This window comes from Ischnura elegans, chromosome 10, assembly GCF_921293095.1.
Source record: "Ischnura elegans chromosome 10, ioIscEleg1.1, whole genome shotgun sequence".
NCBI classification, from domain to species: Eukaryota; Metazoa; Arthropoda; class Insecta; order Odonata; family Coenagrionidae; genus Ischnura; species Ischnura elegans.
This window is the reverse complement of record NC_060255.1, coordinates 41,935,717-41,951,371: the sequence shown is the minus strand read 5'-3', so window position 1 is coordinate 41,951,371 and position 15,655 is coordinate 41,935,717. Positions and strand designations below refer to the sequence as shown.

Genomic DNA, 15,655 nt, shown 5'->3' with positions numbered 1-15,655 from the left:
ACGAATCGCAATCAATGCATTTCCTTTTCTTTTATGAAGGAAACTACCTTATTTTTCGTGTCTGTGGGCGATCTTAACTATACCTCCTTCATAGGATGTTGCCGCCAATGACTTTCAATGAATGTTGCCTTTGCCCGTTTGAAAACGCTTCCCTACTAGCCACATCTTTAATTCAGCGTATGGATGGAAATCACACGGCACTATGTTCACATTGTACGGCGGGTGATCGAAAATGTCCCCTTGAAATTGCCCAAGGAGCAGTTGGGCTGCATCAGATCTGATATGACGGGCGTTGTCATGGATCAAAACCCTTCCAGAATTCAGCAGGTCTCTTTTTTTGTTTTTGAATAAGAATGGTCGTAATATTTTACGCAGAGCAGTTGCATTAACGTTAAAATTCTCTTTCATCGGCATAAAGACCAAGAAAACTCCATGCTGAAGCCATTTGGCGAGTTTTCTGGCTATCGCTCCGCAGTGCACACTAGGAGGGAGAATCAATTGATTTAGTGTAGTTAATGAGATTGCCACTAACATTAACAAAACAACCTATGGTCAGAAATAACTTGGGCTAGTGGGGTCGGAGGACGCGCAGTTGCCCTATCCGCGCAGTACCCGCCTGTCGTTTTTATGGTGTTTTTGCTGAGATATCGGAGGTTAAAAGATAAGGCCCTCATATATGGAGATGAAATGCGGGGTTGGAAAACTAGAGTGATACGTAAACCAATATTAACCAGGGCATTATTGATCAATTCGTCAGGATAAAACCCTAATAGGAGAGCTCTCTCCTAGACTCGAGAGAAGATATCTCCTTATGAAAAGCAGTCAATAGGGTAGTTTCCTTCATCAAAGAAAACGAAAGGCATTGATTGCGATTCGTTACCCACCATTAGTGTATTCATAATACACAAATTATTTGGTTTTTGAAATACCGGTTTAGACGAATGGCAAGGGTCAAATTTTATCCTCATTTGAAAAAGGCCAGATTGGCGCCCATGCGATTCCACTCCGCATGACGTCACAGGGACCTAGTTTCTACACGAGAGGATAGGAGTTATACATCGTCTGAGGTTACCAATGCATGCATGAGGCACAGAGCTCAGGGAAACATGTCTTAATAATCACCTATTAAAACTGGCTAAGGTCGGAAAGTTCTCTTCGTTTGATAAGATATTAATAAACCTTTTTTAAGCCAAGCGCTACCATCCAGCAAGGTACTCAGCTATCCGCTAGCATCCTGCGACGTATCAGCGCTAAGCCTCGCCTCAAGGTCACCTCACCGGGCGGGAGGGGGAACCAGAAATACGACGTACGGAGATATTTCCCGGCATTCATACTTAAGCGTCGCGTTTTCGCGCGCTTGAAAATTTTCACTTTTCATTTAATCGCGAAAAATAGATGTGGTCATTTAAAAATCTAAAAGCGTGAAATACGTACTCCAGGAGTAATAATCTTTCGATTAAAGCAATAAAAAAAAAAATAGGAAACCACCCTATTGCGAACGGTTGTAGGCCTGCTTACGGGCCACTATCATGTAATGAGACATATGCACCTGCAGGAATGTAACAGACTCAGAACGGTGTAGATGGTGTGACACGGGAGAGGAAACAACTACCCATCTAATATGCGAGTGCCCCGCAATCATGAGGACTCGATATAGACACCTGGGCTCACCTATTATAGAGCCCAAGGAGGTAAGAGATCTTCCCATTAGGGACCTCTGGTCCTTTGCTAAGGACATAGGCCTCTATGGGTGATCAGTTATCGGTGGTTAGCACAATGGACCTACTGGTCTGAGTGCCCTGGGAGCTGATCCCCCACCACATCATCTAATCTAATCTAATCTAATCTAATTGATCAATTGGTTAAAATACCTCGTCTCGGGCGTGACTTCATGAAATCGACTTAAATTCTAAAATGCAAGAGAACTTTGAAAAAAAGACAGTTTTAATACCATGCAACCTAGGTTTCGATATGGTATGCCGTTGACAGTTGATAACGTGCCATATGGCGATGCTCCACAGATGTGCCCAATCGATACTATGGTATTACAGTGTGAAATTTATGTGGAATTTCAAAGTTTTCTCACATTTCATTAGATTATAGTAACATTTATGAAATTAATTTTACCATTTTAAATAAAATACTATGTAATATCACATGCTATTTTTCTAAAGACCAGTTTCGTCGCTAAACGACATCATCAGGTTCAAATAAAGGGGTCACTCACTGGCCGCGTCGAAGTAGAGTCGGTATTTACTGCACCGGTGAGTCAATCTCACTTCAACCAGACAGAAAGAAATACAATAAAAAAGGTGACGTGCGCATATGTGCTGTTGTCGTCTGAAGTGTCGTTTGTGTGAAGAGGAAACTTAAAAACTAAATAACAGTGCAATTGCAAAGAGATAACAGCACAATATAATTGATTTCTTATTTATTTATATATTTAAATGTTTTAATATCATTATTTTTTATTTGTTTATTATTATTATTTTCATTTTGAACAATATATCTTTAAATAACAATTGATATTCTTTTTTTCAATTTTTTAAAATTATTTGATACTTTTTTTAAGTATACCGGGACTAGCCATTTCCACAGGGAAGAATGACGCCTCGGTAGCTTAACTGGCTAAAGCACTCGGCCGGAAATCGAGGGATCCGGGTTCGAATCCCGGTCAAGGCGAATGATTTTTTCTCTGTGGATTTTTCGCACACTTATTTGATACTCTTACCCTTTCATTAGTATTTTCATTATAATTTTTTTAGATGGCAAGTAGACAAAATAAATAAACAAATGTTTTGACAATACATTTAAGATGACCCTGTGATTTGAAGAAGGTAAAGACATAGCAAAGAATCATAGACGAGTGATTTGGTGAGGCAGTGTGTATGTTGTTAGGACACTTGGGTGGTAGTCCCATAAGTCTGTAAGTAGTGTATCACCTGTGCACTTCAGCCGGGACTTAAAATTATTAATTAGATGTGCGACGAATTCGTTGATGGTTGAATAAAGGAAGAATATGGCCTTATATACATTGAGTCAGTAGGGGTACCCAAGGTGGGGTCAGGCACGCCGACTTACAAAAAATATTGGGGGGGCCCAAACCGGGGATCTTTTCCCGGGAAATTTTATAAGTAGTGAATTGTAAGTCTTTTATGCATTTTATAAGAGTCATATAATCAAAGTTAGAACCCTGATAACTCTAATCTCGATATCTGGACACTCCAGGGAAAATCGACAAGCCTGACACTTTTTTCCTCACACCCATAACGAATTATTGGGGGGGACCGGGCCCCCTCAAGCCCCATGGAGTCGGCGCCACTGGGTGGGGTAACTATGAAGGAGGGTATTGTGGTCATACGAAGTAGCCAAATGGGAGACACACATTGATACAAAAAGGAAGAAAACAATGAAACAAAATGGTAGGCATACAAGCATAAAAAATGGTAATACATATAACAATGCCTACGATTTCGCACGGCAACGAACATGGTCGTTAGTGAAATCACATGAGAAATTTACAAAGTTTTTTTTATTTAAAATGAAGCAATTCCACCATGTGACGCCTTAATTTTTCCACCATCAATTTCATTTTACGAGCTTCATTTTAAACTTTAAACCGCTTTGCACTTCCCTATACGCAGGTTTTTTGTCTGCTTCTTATACTTTCCAGCACCAATATAGAAACTAAACGTTATTATTCTGAATACTTATATAATGCATACACATCAGAAATCGTTAAAAGTTTTTTCACATATCGGTAAATCATATCTTTCAACTGAACCGAGAGAACAGGTTGGCGTGCAAAAAAAAGGCACCGCATACAGATGTAACAGGTGACACATTTTAAGCAGTCGACATTTTAGACGAGTTAGCAGAAATGACAACTACCTGATCGCGTTACCACCTAACCACACTTTCTCCAAGATTTTTTCTAGCTCGTCCCACAAGAATCGGTGTCTCTGACCGGTATTGCCTAGAATCAGAAGTAGGAGGTCGTGAGGGGAGGAGTATGAGAAGTTTCTGAAGGCATTAATCTGCTCTTAACTAAGGAAAAAACGAGAGCTACGAATTTATGTCCCTCCTGACGGACTATGTACGCTTAGGGATGAAAAATAACCTATCTACGTAAGCGGATCAACCAGCTGGTTTCAGACAACTTCAAGTTTCAAAGCACGTCCCCACTTTCAACTTTGCCTGAATACCTGTTGCATGAACATTTTTCTTTCAAAAATTCAATGGAAAAGGCAATACTGAATGTACTAATACAAATTATTCAAATAATGAATTTTACCATTTCCAATATTCTGACATATACACACTGTCATATTTACGTTTAATTGACAGGAGCATCTAGACTGCAGTTATAGCATTAATATGTTGATGATTCAGGCAGTAGGACTATGCATTTTAATTTATCATGAATCTTATGCCAATATCTACACATCGTAACGACATTTACACTCATTATGGTTTTAATATACTTTTACTACCCATGGATTAGGCTTTGTCATTGAAATATTATAAAGCGTTTTCCACTAAATATATCGGATAAGGACCATTTTTGGAACAATGGGGCAGTCAATGAAATGGGATCCAAATATTCTATACTTGATTTTAAGGATTTTGACAAGAGACTGGTCTCTTTTGCCATCAAATCTTCGAAAACCTTCTTCCTAGAGTCAAATTTTGGCCGGGGAACCACCTTTCCCTATCGTAACATCAATTTTCATACCACAATGTTTTGATAATCCCCTTCCTAGCCTAGGACCGGTTAGAGAGCCAGCAGAGATGGAAAAGGTACCATACCGAAGGAGTTATTTGAAATTCTTTAAAGTCCCCAGAATGCAAAGTATTCTCTAGAAAGGATGTGAGTATTTCTCATCTTTCATAAAAAAGAGCACAATAATACAATTTACGTAAACATTTCAGAAGCAATTCATACGGACTTGTTTGTGTTCAAATATACACAGGTCGGCATCAAAATTATCTCTCTCCTCGATTTTATTCTACTTTAGACATTTTTTCTGCATTATTGACGCGGTAGCATCTTGTGGAAGGAAACCAGGATAATTGGATGATGATATACCACTGGATAATGATGTGAAGGCCTTGACAAAAAAATGACCTCCCGGCGTTTCTGGCGCGAAGGAAATAAATCGATAAAAAAATACGTTGGATCCTCAGCCTTGCAAATTTTTTTCCAGAATTGCTTCATTTTACAAGACAGCAATGAAGCTTATATTTTTTCCAAGGATTAAAAAAGCTTACATGTTCTATTCCATTACCTGGGGCATGGGCATCGATTGAAAATTGTTGTATTCAAGGCTAGAAGCCTAGTTCAAAACAACTTTACGTGGTGCAACTTTTCTTAGATATTTTGATCCTGAATAGTGACTGAATTATTCCCTTAATCGCACCTCGCACCGTGCAAATACATCCCGATATCGAATTCATAACACTATAGATAGATCGGTTACGGGAACCGGTCTGGGCACCAAGTCAGACTTCTACACCAATGTACCCGCCTATTGATATGTTATTAAACTATCGGTAGGCATTACTATACAAAATATTGCGTATCGCATAAATGGAAATGATAGGCAAGTGCATACCCAGGATCAAAATTAGGGGGTAGGGTACAATAGGGCGGATCGGAAAAATCGATTTTTTTCAAATCCATCTGGCCCAATGAAAAAAAGTTGTGGGACCGATCAAAAATAAGGCCTGAAAAATTTGAGACCTCTAGGTGAACCCCTGACCCTCGCTCAAATGCAATTTATGGGGGGAGGGTCAAGATTCGAAAAATGTAATATTTTATGGTCATTTCTTATAGATTTTGCCGAGTTACTGCCCTTTAGGGTCAAAATTTCATGCATTTTGACGTATCTGCCACCGTTTAGCCACAAAATGCCTAATTTGAGTCCGCGTCTTTATAGCCACTCGAGAGGCCTTTTCATGGACCGTAGGCTCCTTTCCTGCGTTCTCGGATCTAAAACTATTCCATCACTTCTCTAAAAGTTGGTAACATCGATTTGTTTAACCCCGACGAGGCGCCTAATAAGGGACAAGTCGTCTCACTAAGCTTCCTGTATTACCTTCTACCATCTTCCTATTTATATTATCAAAGATAAACGACCTCCTAGCAGCATACGCGGAATGAATTTTGCTGTATTGGAAGCGTGGAAGGGGTAGAAGCGAGCGGGGAGGGGAGGGGATCGGCCTGCGGCTCTTGTATCCGCGACGCTGCGTGGGCGTTGGCATATTTTCTTCGCGGACGCGGACTCAAATTAGGCATTTTGTGGCTAAACGGTGGCAGATACGTCAAAATGCATGAAATTTTGGCCCTAAAGGGCAGTAACTCGGCAAAATCTATAGGAAATGACCATAAAATATTACATTTTTCGAATCTTGACCCTCCCCCCATAAATTGCATTTGAGCGAGGGTCAGGGGTTCACCTAGAGGTCTCAAATTTTTCAGGCCTTATTTTTGATCGGTCCAACAACTTTTTTTCATTGGGCCAGATGGATTTGAAAAAAATCGATTTTTCCGATCCGCCCTAGGGTACAAGCCATGGTCGTTCAAGTTGCCGCTTGGGTATTTGTTTATTCCATCACTTTGACAGTAGATGGCTTCCGCATTAATGGACCAAAACATATGTTGCTTATTTATTTATTATTGGCGATGTGAAAATAAAATCGTGAAAATGAGACAAAATCGTAGGCGGATTTAGGGGTGGGGCACAGGGGAAAGTGCCTCCCCCTCCTCATACGCTCAAAAATTAGACAAAATTTTTTTTACTCTTATCATTCCGTTCGTTTTTATTACTTGGCCTCAATCATTTAATTTTATATAAATAACTTTCATATTAAAATAAAGATAATATTTCGTGCAGTAATTTTTGTAAGTTGTTTTTAATCTCAAGTAAGTATGAGAAGACTGTTTGCCTGTTTGACCCTTGTGCTCCCCCAAAAAAATCCTGAATCCGCCCTTGCGCAATATGAATATAATTCATTATTTTATGAGCAATCGCTTTAGATATTTATGAGCATACAAATCGGGGTTCAATGATAAGGCTCAATAACTACGCATGATTTTTTATATACTACATTAACCATTACGAAAATGTACCACGACAATGTAAACGATGTCTTAACCATTATAAAAACTGCAGTGCTTTCAAAAGATAAAAATGCCACATAATCAGGCCTAACAGCACGATTATGAGGGAATCTGTAATGGAAAATCGTCGAGGGACAAGTAGATGGCAAGATCGGAAAAGGAAGACCTCGAGTAAAATATACGGAATAAGAAACGGATGTGAAAGAGAAGAAATACATTGGTGTGAAAATATTAGCTGATAGGAGAATGAAGTGGAGAGCTGGGTGAACCCCATCTTAGGTTTTTTGACCAGTGATTATTGTGAATTCATGCCCTTAATATAGTTGGCAGTAGTTAAAGACACCATAATTTGCATTAAATGCATACATTATCATCTCTTTACTAATAAATATGCCCATTAAGTCTTTCTAGGCCATACTTAATTGACATATGACTTGTGCCAGACACGGGCAATGGAAAGCTGACGCAAATGGGCTGAATCAAAACCTTTATCTCGTTGAAAAGGTCAAAATACCATTTAATCAGGCCCCGCTGTACGAAAATCCCTACACTGGAAGCAACAAATTTAAAACTTCGTGGCTAGGTAAAGAAAAGTAGGCAAGCTACTTCTCCAGCTTCTTTTTCTATTTAGCATTCCAATGTGACATGTGTTTCCATGCGTTTCATATAGCTGACAGTAGATAAAGACACCATAATTAACCATTAACCATAATTTTCATGAAACGCTACCATTAACAGGTCATTATCAAATAAATGTGCCAATTAACTCTTTCCATGTCATACCAAAATGACCAAAATACGTTTCAAATAGTTTACATTAAATAAAGACACCATTATTTTCATAAAACGTACAAATTGCTCACAAAAAAACAAACGTACCCATCAAGTCTTTCCATGCCATACCTAAATGACATGTGACTTATGCCAGACACTCACGCGGAGTTGGGACGCTAACGTAAACGGACTGTATCACGGGGTAAGAGGGCTCGAGCCGAGCCCTTGTGTCTTCTAAGATTAGTCCTACCTGTCCTGCAGGGGTGGACGATCAACAGGATGAAGACTGAGAGAGCGGCAATCCGATGAAAACGCGGCGCCACGGTCCCCAACTCCTCCCACGCGTCCCCGAACATGCTGGCAACTAGCCCTCGCCGCGACATGGCTCATTGCAATCGGGATGCTTCGGCCAAGTAGCAGTCACCGCCGGCAACATGAGCGGGACCACACATAATTCCTCCACCGGGAGATCCCCTGGGGCACTGCCCGCTGGTCTCACCGCACTTCGCCGGTCGAAATATCTTCCTTCTTCTCCGATGATTGAAGTTTGCCCAAAGTCTTGTTGATTGCGGTGGGCTCGAGTGGCGAATCCACGTTCCCGAAAACCCAACAGGTTGTCCGCCTCCTTGTGGGGGCGATGATCCAATAGGGGAGGTTAGGGAAAGGATGGTCAGCACGCGAAACCACAGACACTGAAGGTTGGCGGGGGGTCTAAGAATTAATAGGAGGGAGTGGTGTGAATTGGGGATGAGTCACAGGTTTTTCCTACTTTTTTTGTTTGTTCGAAAGGTTCAGAAAGCTGGCGTCGTAAAGCGTTGGAGGTAAATGAAGTGGAACCCTTGCGGTAACCAATACTGCGAATACTAACTCAATTATATATAAAGAAGGCGATATATAATCCCCGGAAGCACCAGCACTGATCGTACATGCACCGTTTTCCAGCACACGAAAATGTTACGTTTTTCCGCTTTTAAACTTTTCACTTAATGAGAGTATCCAATTTATTCACAAGATTTTTGTATCCCTCTTATTATCGTAAATGTATGAATTCACCAGAGTCCCCAAATAAAAATTTTTAAGCACATAAAATTTTTCACTGAGCACGATATTTATCTATGTATCCACAATGAGCTCGTGCATATCACACCTCATATTTCAACACGTTATATCTTTGAAGCACTCGCGTTTTTGTTGACAACGAGACACAGCAAATTTTAATAAATACAGATTTTATTCCCTGCAACAAGAGCCTTTTGACGCATGAGGGAACAATAATATTGCTCCAGATGGAAAATATTTAGGCCTCCAAGAATTTTAGAGCAACATTTAATTCATTCATTAATGCCACAATTCACTGCCACAGATAATCCAAAAGAAGGTTGCGACGATCTTCCACGCTATAGATATTTTTTTCTGCTGCGCTTTCACAATATGCTTAATAGTCAAATTGCTCGAGACATTCACATCAAGAGACCTTCGTCTGCCCGCACCAAGCACTTGTCCCCCGCGGTTTGCCTGTGACGTGAACTCAACAATAAGAGCTCTCCGTAGCGTGGCAGGAGGAAAAATGCACGCCAACCTTCACGCTAGACGCAACGTGCACCGAGAACAATCACCACAGAGAGAGTAAGAAGGATATGTGTTGGGGTGGGGACGTAGGAACACGTCGTTCGATTCCCACGCGTAACACAACCGGAGTGAAATAGTTTGATGGGGCTCAGAGAAACCAAAGCGCGTCCTGCCCCATTTGACGGCAATCTGGAGAGGTGTCCCAAGCGGGTTTGGAGGCACTCATGCTCCGGGCCTGCCCCATCCGACCGCGCCTGCACAAGTTTAAAACACTTCTTCTCCTCGGGGAGAGTGAGAGCATACGTCGTCCGAAAACGCCGGGCTATAAGCCTGGCGTGCGTGCACTAAGAATGGTTCGACTCACACAACACACACGCCAGGAGTCTTCACCACTACTCACGTTCCTCTTCCTCCTCCCTACCCTTTCCAACTGACTTACCCCACCACGCCACAAAACACCCCCAACCCCCGTCTCCTCCACCTCCTCCTCCTCCCACACTCCCAAGTCTACCTAAAGAAACCCCCTCCCCTCTCTCCTTCCCCCACCACCAAGCTTTCCCACCCTCCCCCACTATAACACTCTGGCAGCCAGTGTGCTATACACTCCCTCACTCTCGCGTTCCCAACCCCTTCCTTCTCTCCTATCTCCCCCACTCCTCCTTCTTATAGCGTTCTTTTCCTTTTATCCTTCAAGCCTTCCTCCTCCTATTCTTCCTTCCCACACTCTTACTCCTCTACATATAGTCCCCACAGCCTGACCCCTTCTTTCGCGACAGCTGTTGAAGGCCTCTTATTCTATATCCCACTGTGGCAAGGGCGGGGTCGCCTGGTCGGTGGCCGGAACTCTTTTTATCATACGGCGGCGCTATCCTCACTCCCTCGCCGACACCATGCCTCCACTGTTCTTCTTCGTATTATTACCACCGCACTCCGGCTAGGGGTCTTCCACACCCCTACCCTCTATTTCGTTTCCGCTTGGTATGGTGGTATGTGGCTGCAGACGAGTTGGAAGTTCCCCGACCTCTGCTTTTCACTCCTTCCAGCAGGGTGGGTGTGGCGGCAGAGGAAACAGAAGAAAATTTGTTTCATAAATCCGGAATGGAACATGGCGGGATTGTTATATAGGATAGGGTGGAGGGGAGATAGCAGGAGTAAAACTTTCGGTGTCTCTAGAGGGATGAGAAAGTTTCGCGTCCGCAAAGTTTGATATGAAAAAAGGGGTAAAAATTACGTCACCCATTATTCAGGGGAGAGAAATTACAGTCCTCAATAAGCAACTCATAATACTGCAAAAAAATATGAGAAAACCAGGCTATTATTGGATTTATTATAAAGGCACCAAATATATAAACCCGTGGTAGAGGAGCTCTTGGTACTGGCGAGACAATTATTTCACTCACTACCAGCATACCGAGGCAATGATATTTGCCAAGGGATAATAATACTAAAAGTCTACCAGGTGATTCATAAATTATTACAACTTTCTCCGGGCCTACAAAGCAGGTACGTATTTTTATGTAGGTAGTTTGAAAATCCGAAGTGCTTCTCACAGAGAAATGAGAGGTACCTCGCATAAGAGAAGACGAAAATATGTAATTACGCCAAACAGATTACGAGAGTGAAATTACGCCAGCCATCATTCAGCCACGATAAGATAGGTTTCAATGTACCACTGCTATTAATCTGGACTTGGCTGCAATAAAATATGAGAAAAATTGGTTTTGTTTCTTACCTACTGCTAACGCCATGAAAAGCCTTTATGGGAGAGCTTTCGGCGTTACATTACATTTTTCCTGCAATGCCAGGAAAATACTGTCGGCCGAAAGTTAGCAAAAATGGAAACCTTTAACGTGAGTCGTTATTTGTACCTGTACGCCATAAAATATAATGCAACGCCGGCATCGGCCGTGGCAGGGTGGTGGCCTGCCAAACCAGTGTCGCGGGTTTGAGTCCCACCTGGGTAGGTTTCCCCTGTCTAGGGCATGGTTGTTCGTGTAGGTATGTATAATTGTGAAATTTTTTGAATACCCCGATATAAATTGGCCAATTTGAGCTGAATACGGAAGTTTGGGAATAAAAATAAAAGTATGCTCTTACTTTCTCAATCCGAAGTGGTTATCTTAGTGATAGACGAGAATGTGGAATATGAAATGTCAACGCAATAAATTAAACACATTTTCACTTTTTACGTAATTACATGAAAAATGTCAAGAAAAAGTAAATTTATATCCCATCTCCATAAAAATGTTTACCAAATATGAATGAAGGGAAATAAAGGTAAAGCGTAGGTATAGAACGAATATTTTACGTCCAGAAATAAATAATTTGAGATAAGTGACACGGAAATTTTAATGTGTGAAGTTTTTAATTCAATCAATTGTGAAATATGTTTTAAAATCTCTACGCAACATGTAGCCATAAATATTACCAAAGATATCGACAAGTTTATTTGACATACCACATTGAATTGAACTTTCTAAAGTGAAAAATAGTAAAAAGTGATTTCATTCCATCACGATTTGATTCCACTTAATTTTTGAAAAAAAAAATGTAATTCGCAGGTAAACTTGATGCGCTATTTTTTTGCATTCCCACTGAGCGGAGATCAAATACCTGTGGTTTTCTCTCCGTCTTCGAAGTTCTGCGAAAATCGAGGTCACCTTGGCAAAGAAGAGAAAAATCTCTAGAAGTATCAACAGTTCCTCGTTTTTTTACTGAGATTGGAAGATTTCCTTGCGCAATGGATTGAATCCATCGGAAAGATCAAAAGAATACTCGCAAAAACTTGATGATTTCAACTTCCATTAGTAACTTCAAAAGAGAAACGCATGGTGATGGCACTAAGTCACCATACCCGCAGACTCATTCAAAGGCTCGCCAGGCTATCAAACAAAGTGAGTGTCTTATAGTTCCTCCGTTCCATTAAATATAATTGGATTAAGTGACCTTCTTGACCAAAAGAACTCAGTATAGTAGGAGCGCTAAACCATTTCTTATAATTCATATTTTATATTAGTTATTACAATAAAGTAACACTTTTTCAAATCAATATAACTGTTGGAAATCCATGTTTCTTACTTATTCAACTATATTTACTTTATACGTAATAATGGTATGGAAGACATACTAAAAAGTTACAATAGTAATGAATCATTGCATCTCACAGACAAAGTCGTTATTTTCATCTCTCCTCTCTTTTTCTAGGTTTATTAAGAACTTACTTATTTTAGATTTACAGGAATTGGAATTTGGTAAAAATATGTGGCAATAGAGATGGATAATACAATATGCTAAAAAAAAGTTGACCCTCACTTAATTTCTTAGCTACGATGGTAAATAAAGAACTCAAAACTTTTTAGCAGCAAAAATAGATAAATCTTGTCTGATTAAACTTTTCTTACAAAAGTAAAACTTAAAAAGCTCGTGGATACATATTTATTCATATATTGAAAAAATTTAGTGATTTATGGGAATGAATTTCTTTCCTTGGCCATCAAAATTTGTTGAACATTTATTTAGTAATTAATACCCCAGAATATGATTAAAATTGGTCTTTTTCAAGTGACCCGCATCTTAGCAATTGTGAAATTCTGATGAGTAATCCTTATGCGATATATTAAATGCAGTCATTCATAACGCCATGGGATAAAAAACCAGAATATAGCTTATTTCAGTTCGACAATCGTCCCTTAGGTTGTAATCCCACTTAAATTTAATGGCATTTTTCTAGTTCTCTGTCAAAAACCTAACCATCTCGTAACGAAGTCACACCGGTACATTTCGGTCTGAGGTTCTTCAGGGAGTAATAAAACTTCTCCCTACAGTCCAAACAGTCAATTAACAGCGCTTTTACAAGAGGCATAAAATTCTGGATGCATGATGTTCACGTTACTCCTCAAGATCCCCCGCATGTCATCACGCCTATTAAAAAACGCGGCTCTGTCTATAAAACCCTGCTCCCAAACTCCTCCTCCATTCTAGGGAACGTTTAGAGCGAATTAAAAAACTGGGCCAAAAAAAGGTAACGACTCAGCTGACATTCCAGCTAAGCGTTCATCTGTTGAAGTCGGATGACAGTTTTGAGTTTCATTGGCTTCCTCCCGTGAAGCATAGGATTCACCCATGCGTAAGATCGCGAGGTGCTGAGTCACTTTCTTGTGGAGACAGATCTAATAAACCCAAGACCTCCAAACCTAGAACGCGAAGGTGATAACTGCATTAACTCAGTTTAAAGTTTGCATCCGCCTAGGCTCGGAGATTGTCTATCCTAGAGGATTGTTTCAAGTATGTTTGGCTTGCGAATGCATGAGTAGCGCCAACTTCCATAAGGTTTAGAATGAAGCGTATCGTTAACATTTGTACCAAGAAAGATAATTCCAAAGGTAATTGATTCAGGCTCCTTTTCAATAATCTTTGCTTACAGCATCATGATCGGAATACTCGTAACTTTAAGTTTTCCTGGATATCAGATAATTACTTATAGCACTTATTTTTTATCAGAGCGCGACCCGGGTTTCAATGAATTATCATCATCTTCAGGCGCAAATTGATTTGTTTATTTTTTTGTTGTTACCTAGTTACTTGATGAATTTTAAAACGGACGCCAGAATAGGGGATTTTTTTTTAAAATTCATCAAGTAAATTGGTAACAATAAAAAGATAAACATATCAATTTGTGCTTGAAGATGATGATAATTCATTGAAACCCGGGTCGCGGTCTAATTAAAAATTAGTAGTAAAAGTAATTGTCTATTATCCAGGAAAACGTATAATGGAATACCACAAAGTAGATCAAGAATTAGTGAATTTTTTACTCGTAGCATTACTCAAAATTTTTTTTTACCGATACCAAAGTGCAACGATACCGCAAATGCCATCATGATATAGCATTCTAAACATAGGTGTGGATAAATTAAGCCCCGATCACAAAAAAATGTGATCACACTAATTATTGATGAAGAGAATTAGTTCTTCACATAATTAGGGAAGTATTTAAATTGCACGATTCAAGGTACTTAATGTTGAAATTTAATAACATTTTATGCGCGTGGGTCAAATTAAAAATTTAATCACACGGAAAACACGCGTAACATTTACGCAAAAGGGTCTGTGAGTATAAGTTTGCAATGAATATAAACTCATACTAAACTTTTGATCTAAATCTGACTCCACAAGGGCCAACTGTTGATTAAATTGAGATGGGAAAACCCATAAAAAATACTTCAGCTTAATTTCTAGTAGCCATATAAAATCGAAAATGTAGAAAAAAAATATTTTGTTACCTTTTCTGTTTTAATTTAATGTGCGAAATAAAATTTTTTTATTTTATTATTTTCATAAACGTTATTCCTTTTTCATTTCAATAGTACCTAACTGTTAAGATCACTTGCATCAACGCCTGATTTGAGAAATAAGTGCAATTCTAAAACAAAGCTTCGATTCTACAAAGTAGAATAATCAACTATGCACTGATTTAATTCAGAATTGAACTCCAGAAACATCGTATCACTACGTTATAAAATGAAAAAAATAACTGAAGAACTGATTTCAGGAAGCAATTTTTAACTAATTGAAGTTGGAAGAAGAAAAAACTAAATGGCCCCATGAGAGATTTTCTCTTCAAGAAGGCTCAAAAATGGTTTTTCTCAACTCCTAAAAGTTACTATGCGATATTTTTAAGGAGCGCTGGGGAATGTGTAACGCCCAGTGGGTAAAATGTCGGTCTAATGAATGGAGGGAAATCCCTCTTAAAATCCAATTACCCCACCAACATTTTGTTAGCCTAGCTTTTTCTACAATGTTTTAGTTGATAAATTTTGGAGAATACGTCTAGGTGTTAATTTTCACGATGAAAAAAAAATAGTGGTTGTCAAGTCATTGAGTCATAAACATGGAATATACCATATACCATTCAGCATGATTTATTCCATTTTAAGTTAGGAAAACATAACGAACTCTGCATTCTACAATTTAACTTTTAATTATTGACAAGTTTCGAGACACTAACATTTTCAAGACCTGATGGTGCCTTGCCTCAGCCATCTCATGCAACTTTTGCCTAATAGACTGAGATCTAATGGCAAGGAAAATGATACACTTTATCTAAAGTAGTCGACAATTAAAGGTTAAGTTGTAGATAGTAAAGTTTGTTATTTTTCCTAGCTTAATTTTTTTTATTAGATATTTTTT

The 15,655-nt window shown here is 39.4% G+C and overlaps 1 protein-coding gene across 1 annotated transcript in view; it reads right to left on the bottom strand.

Annotated features, from left to right (window-relative positions):
* The window catches only part of LOC124166806, a 361,464-nt gene extending 351,573 nt beyond the window's left edge, over nucleotides 1–9,891 (bottom strand). The window contains exon 1 of the mRNA XM_046544498.1: nucleotides 8,148–9,891. Coding sequence (XP_046400454.1) covers nucleotides 8,148–8,280 — 133 coding nt within the window. The 5' untranslated portion in view covers nucleotides 8,281–9,891. The remainder of the gene's footprint in view (nucleotides 1–8,147) is intronic.
* Between the last annotated feature and the right edge of the window lie 5,764 nt (nucleotides 9,892–15,655).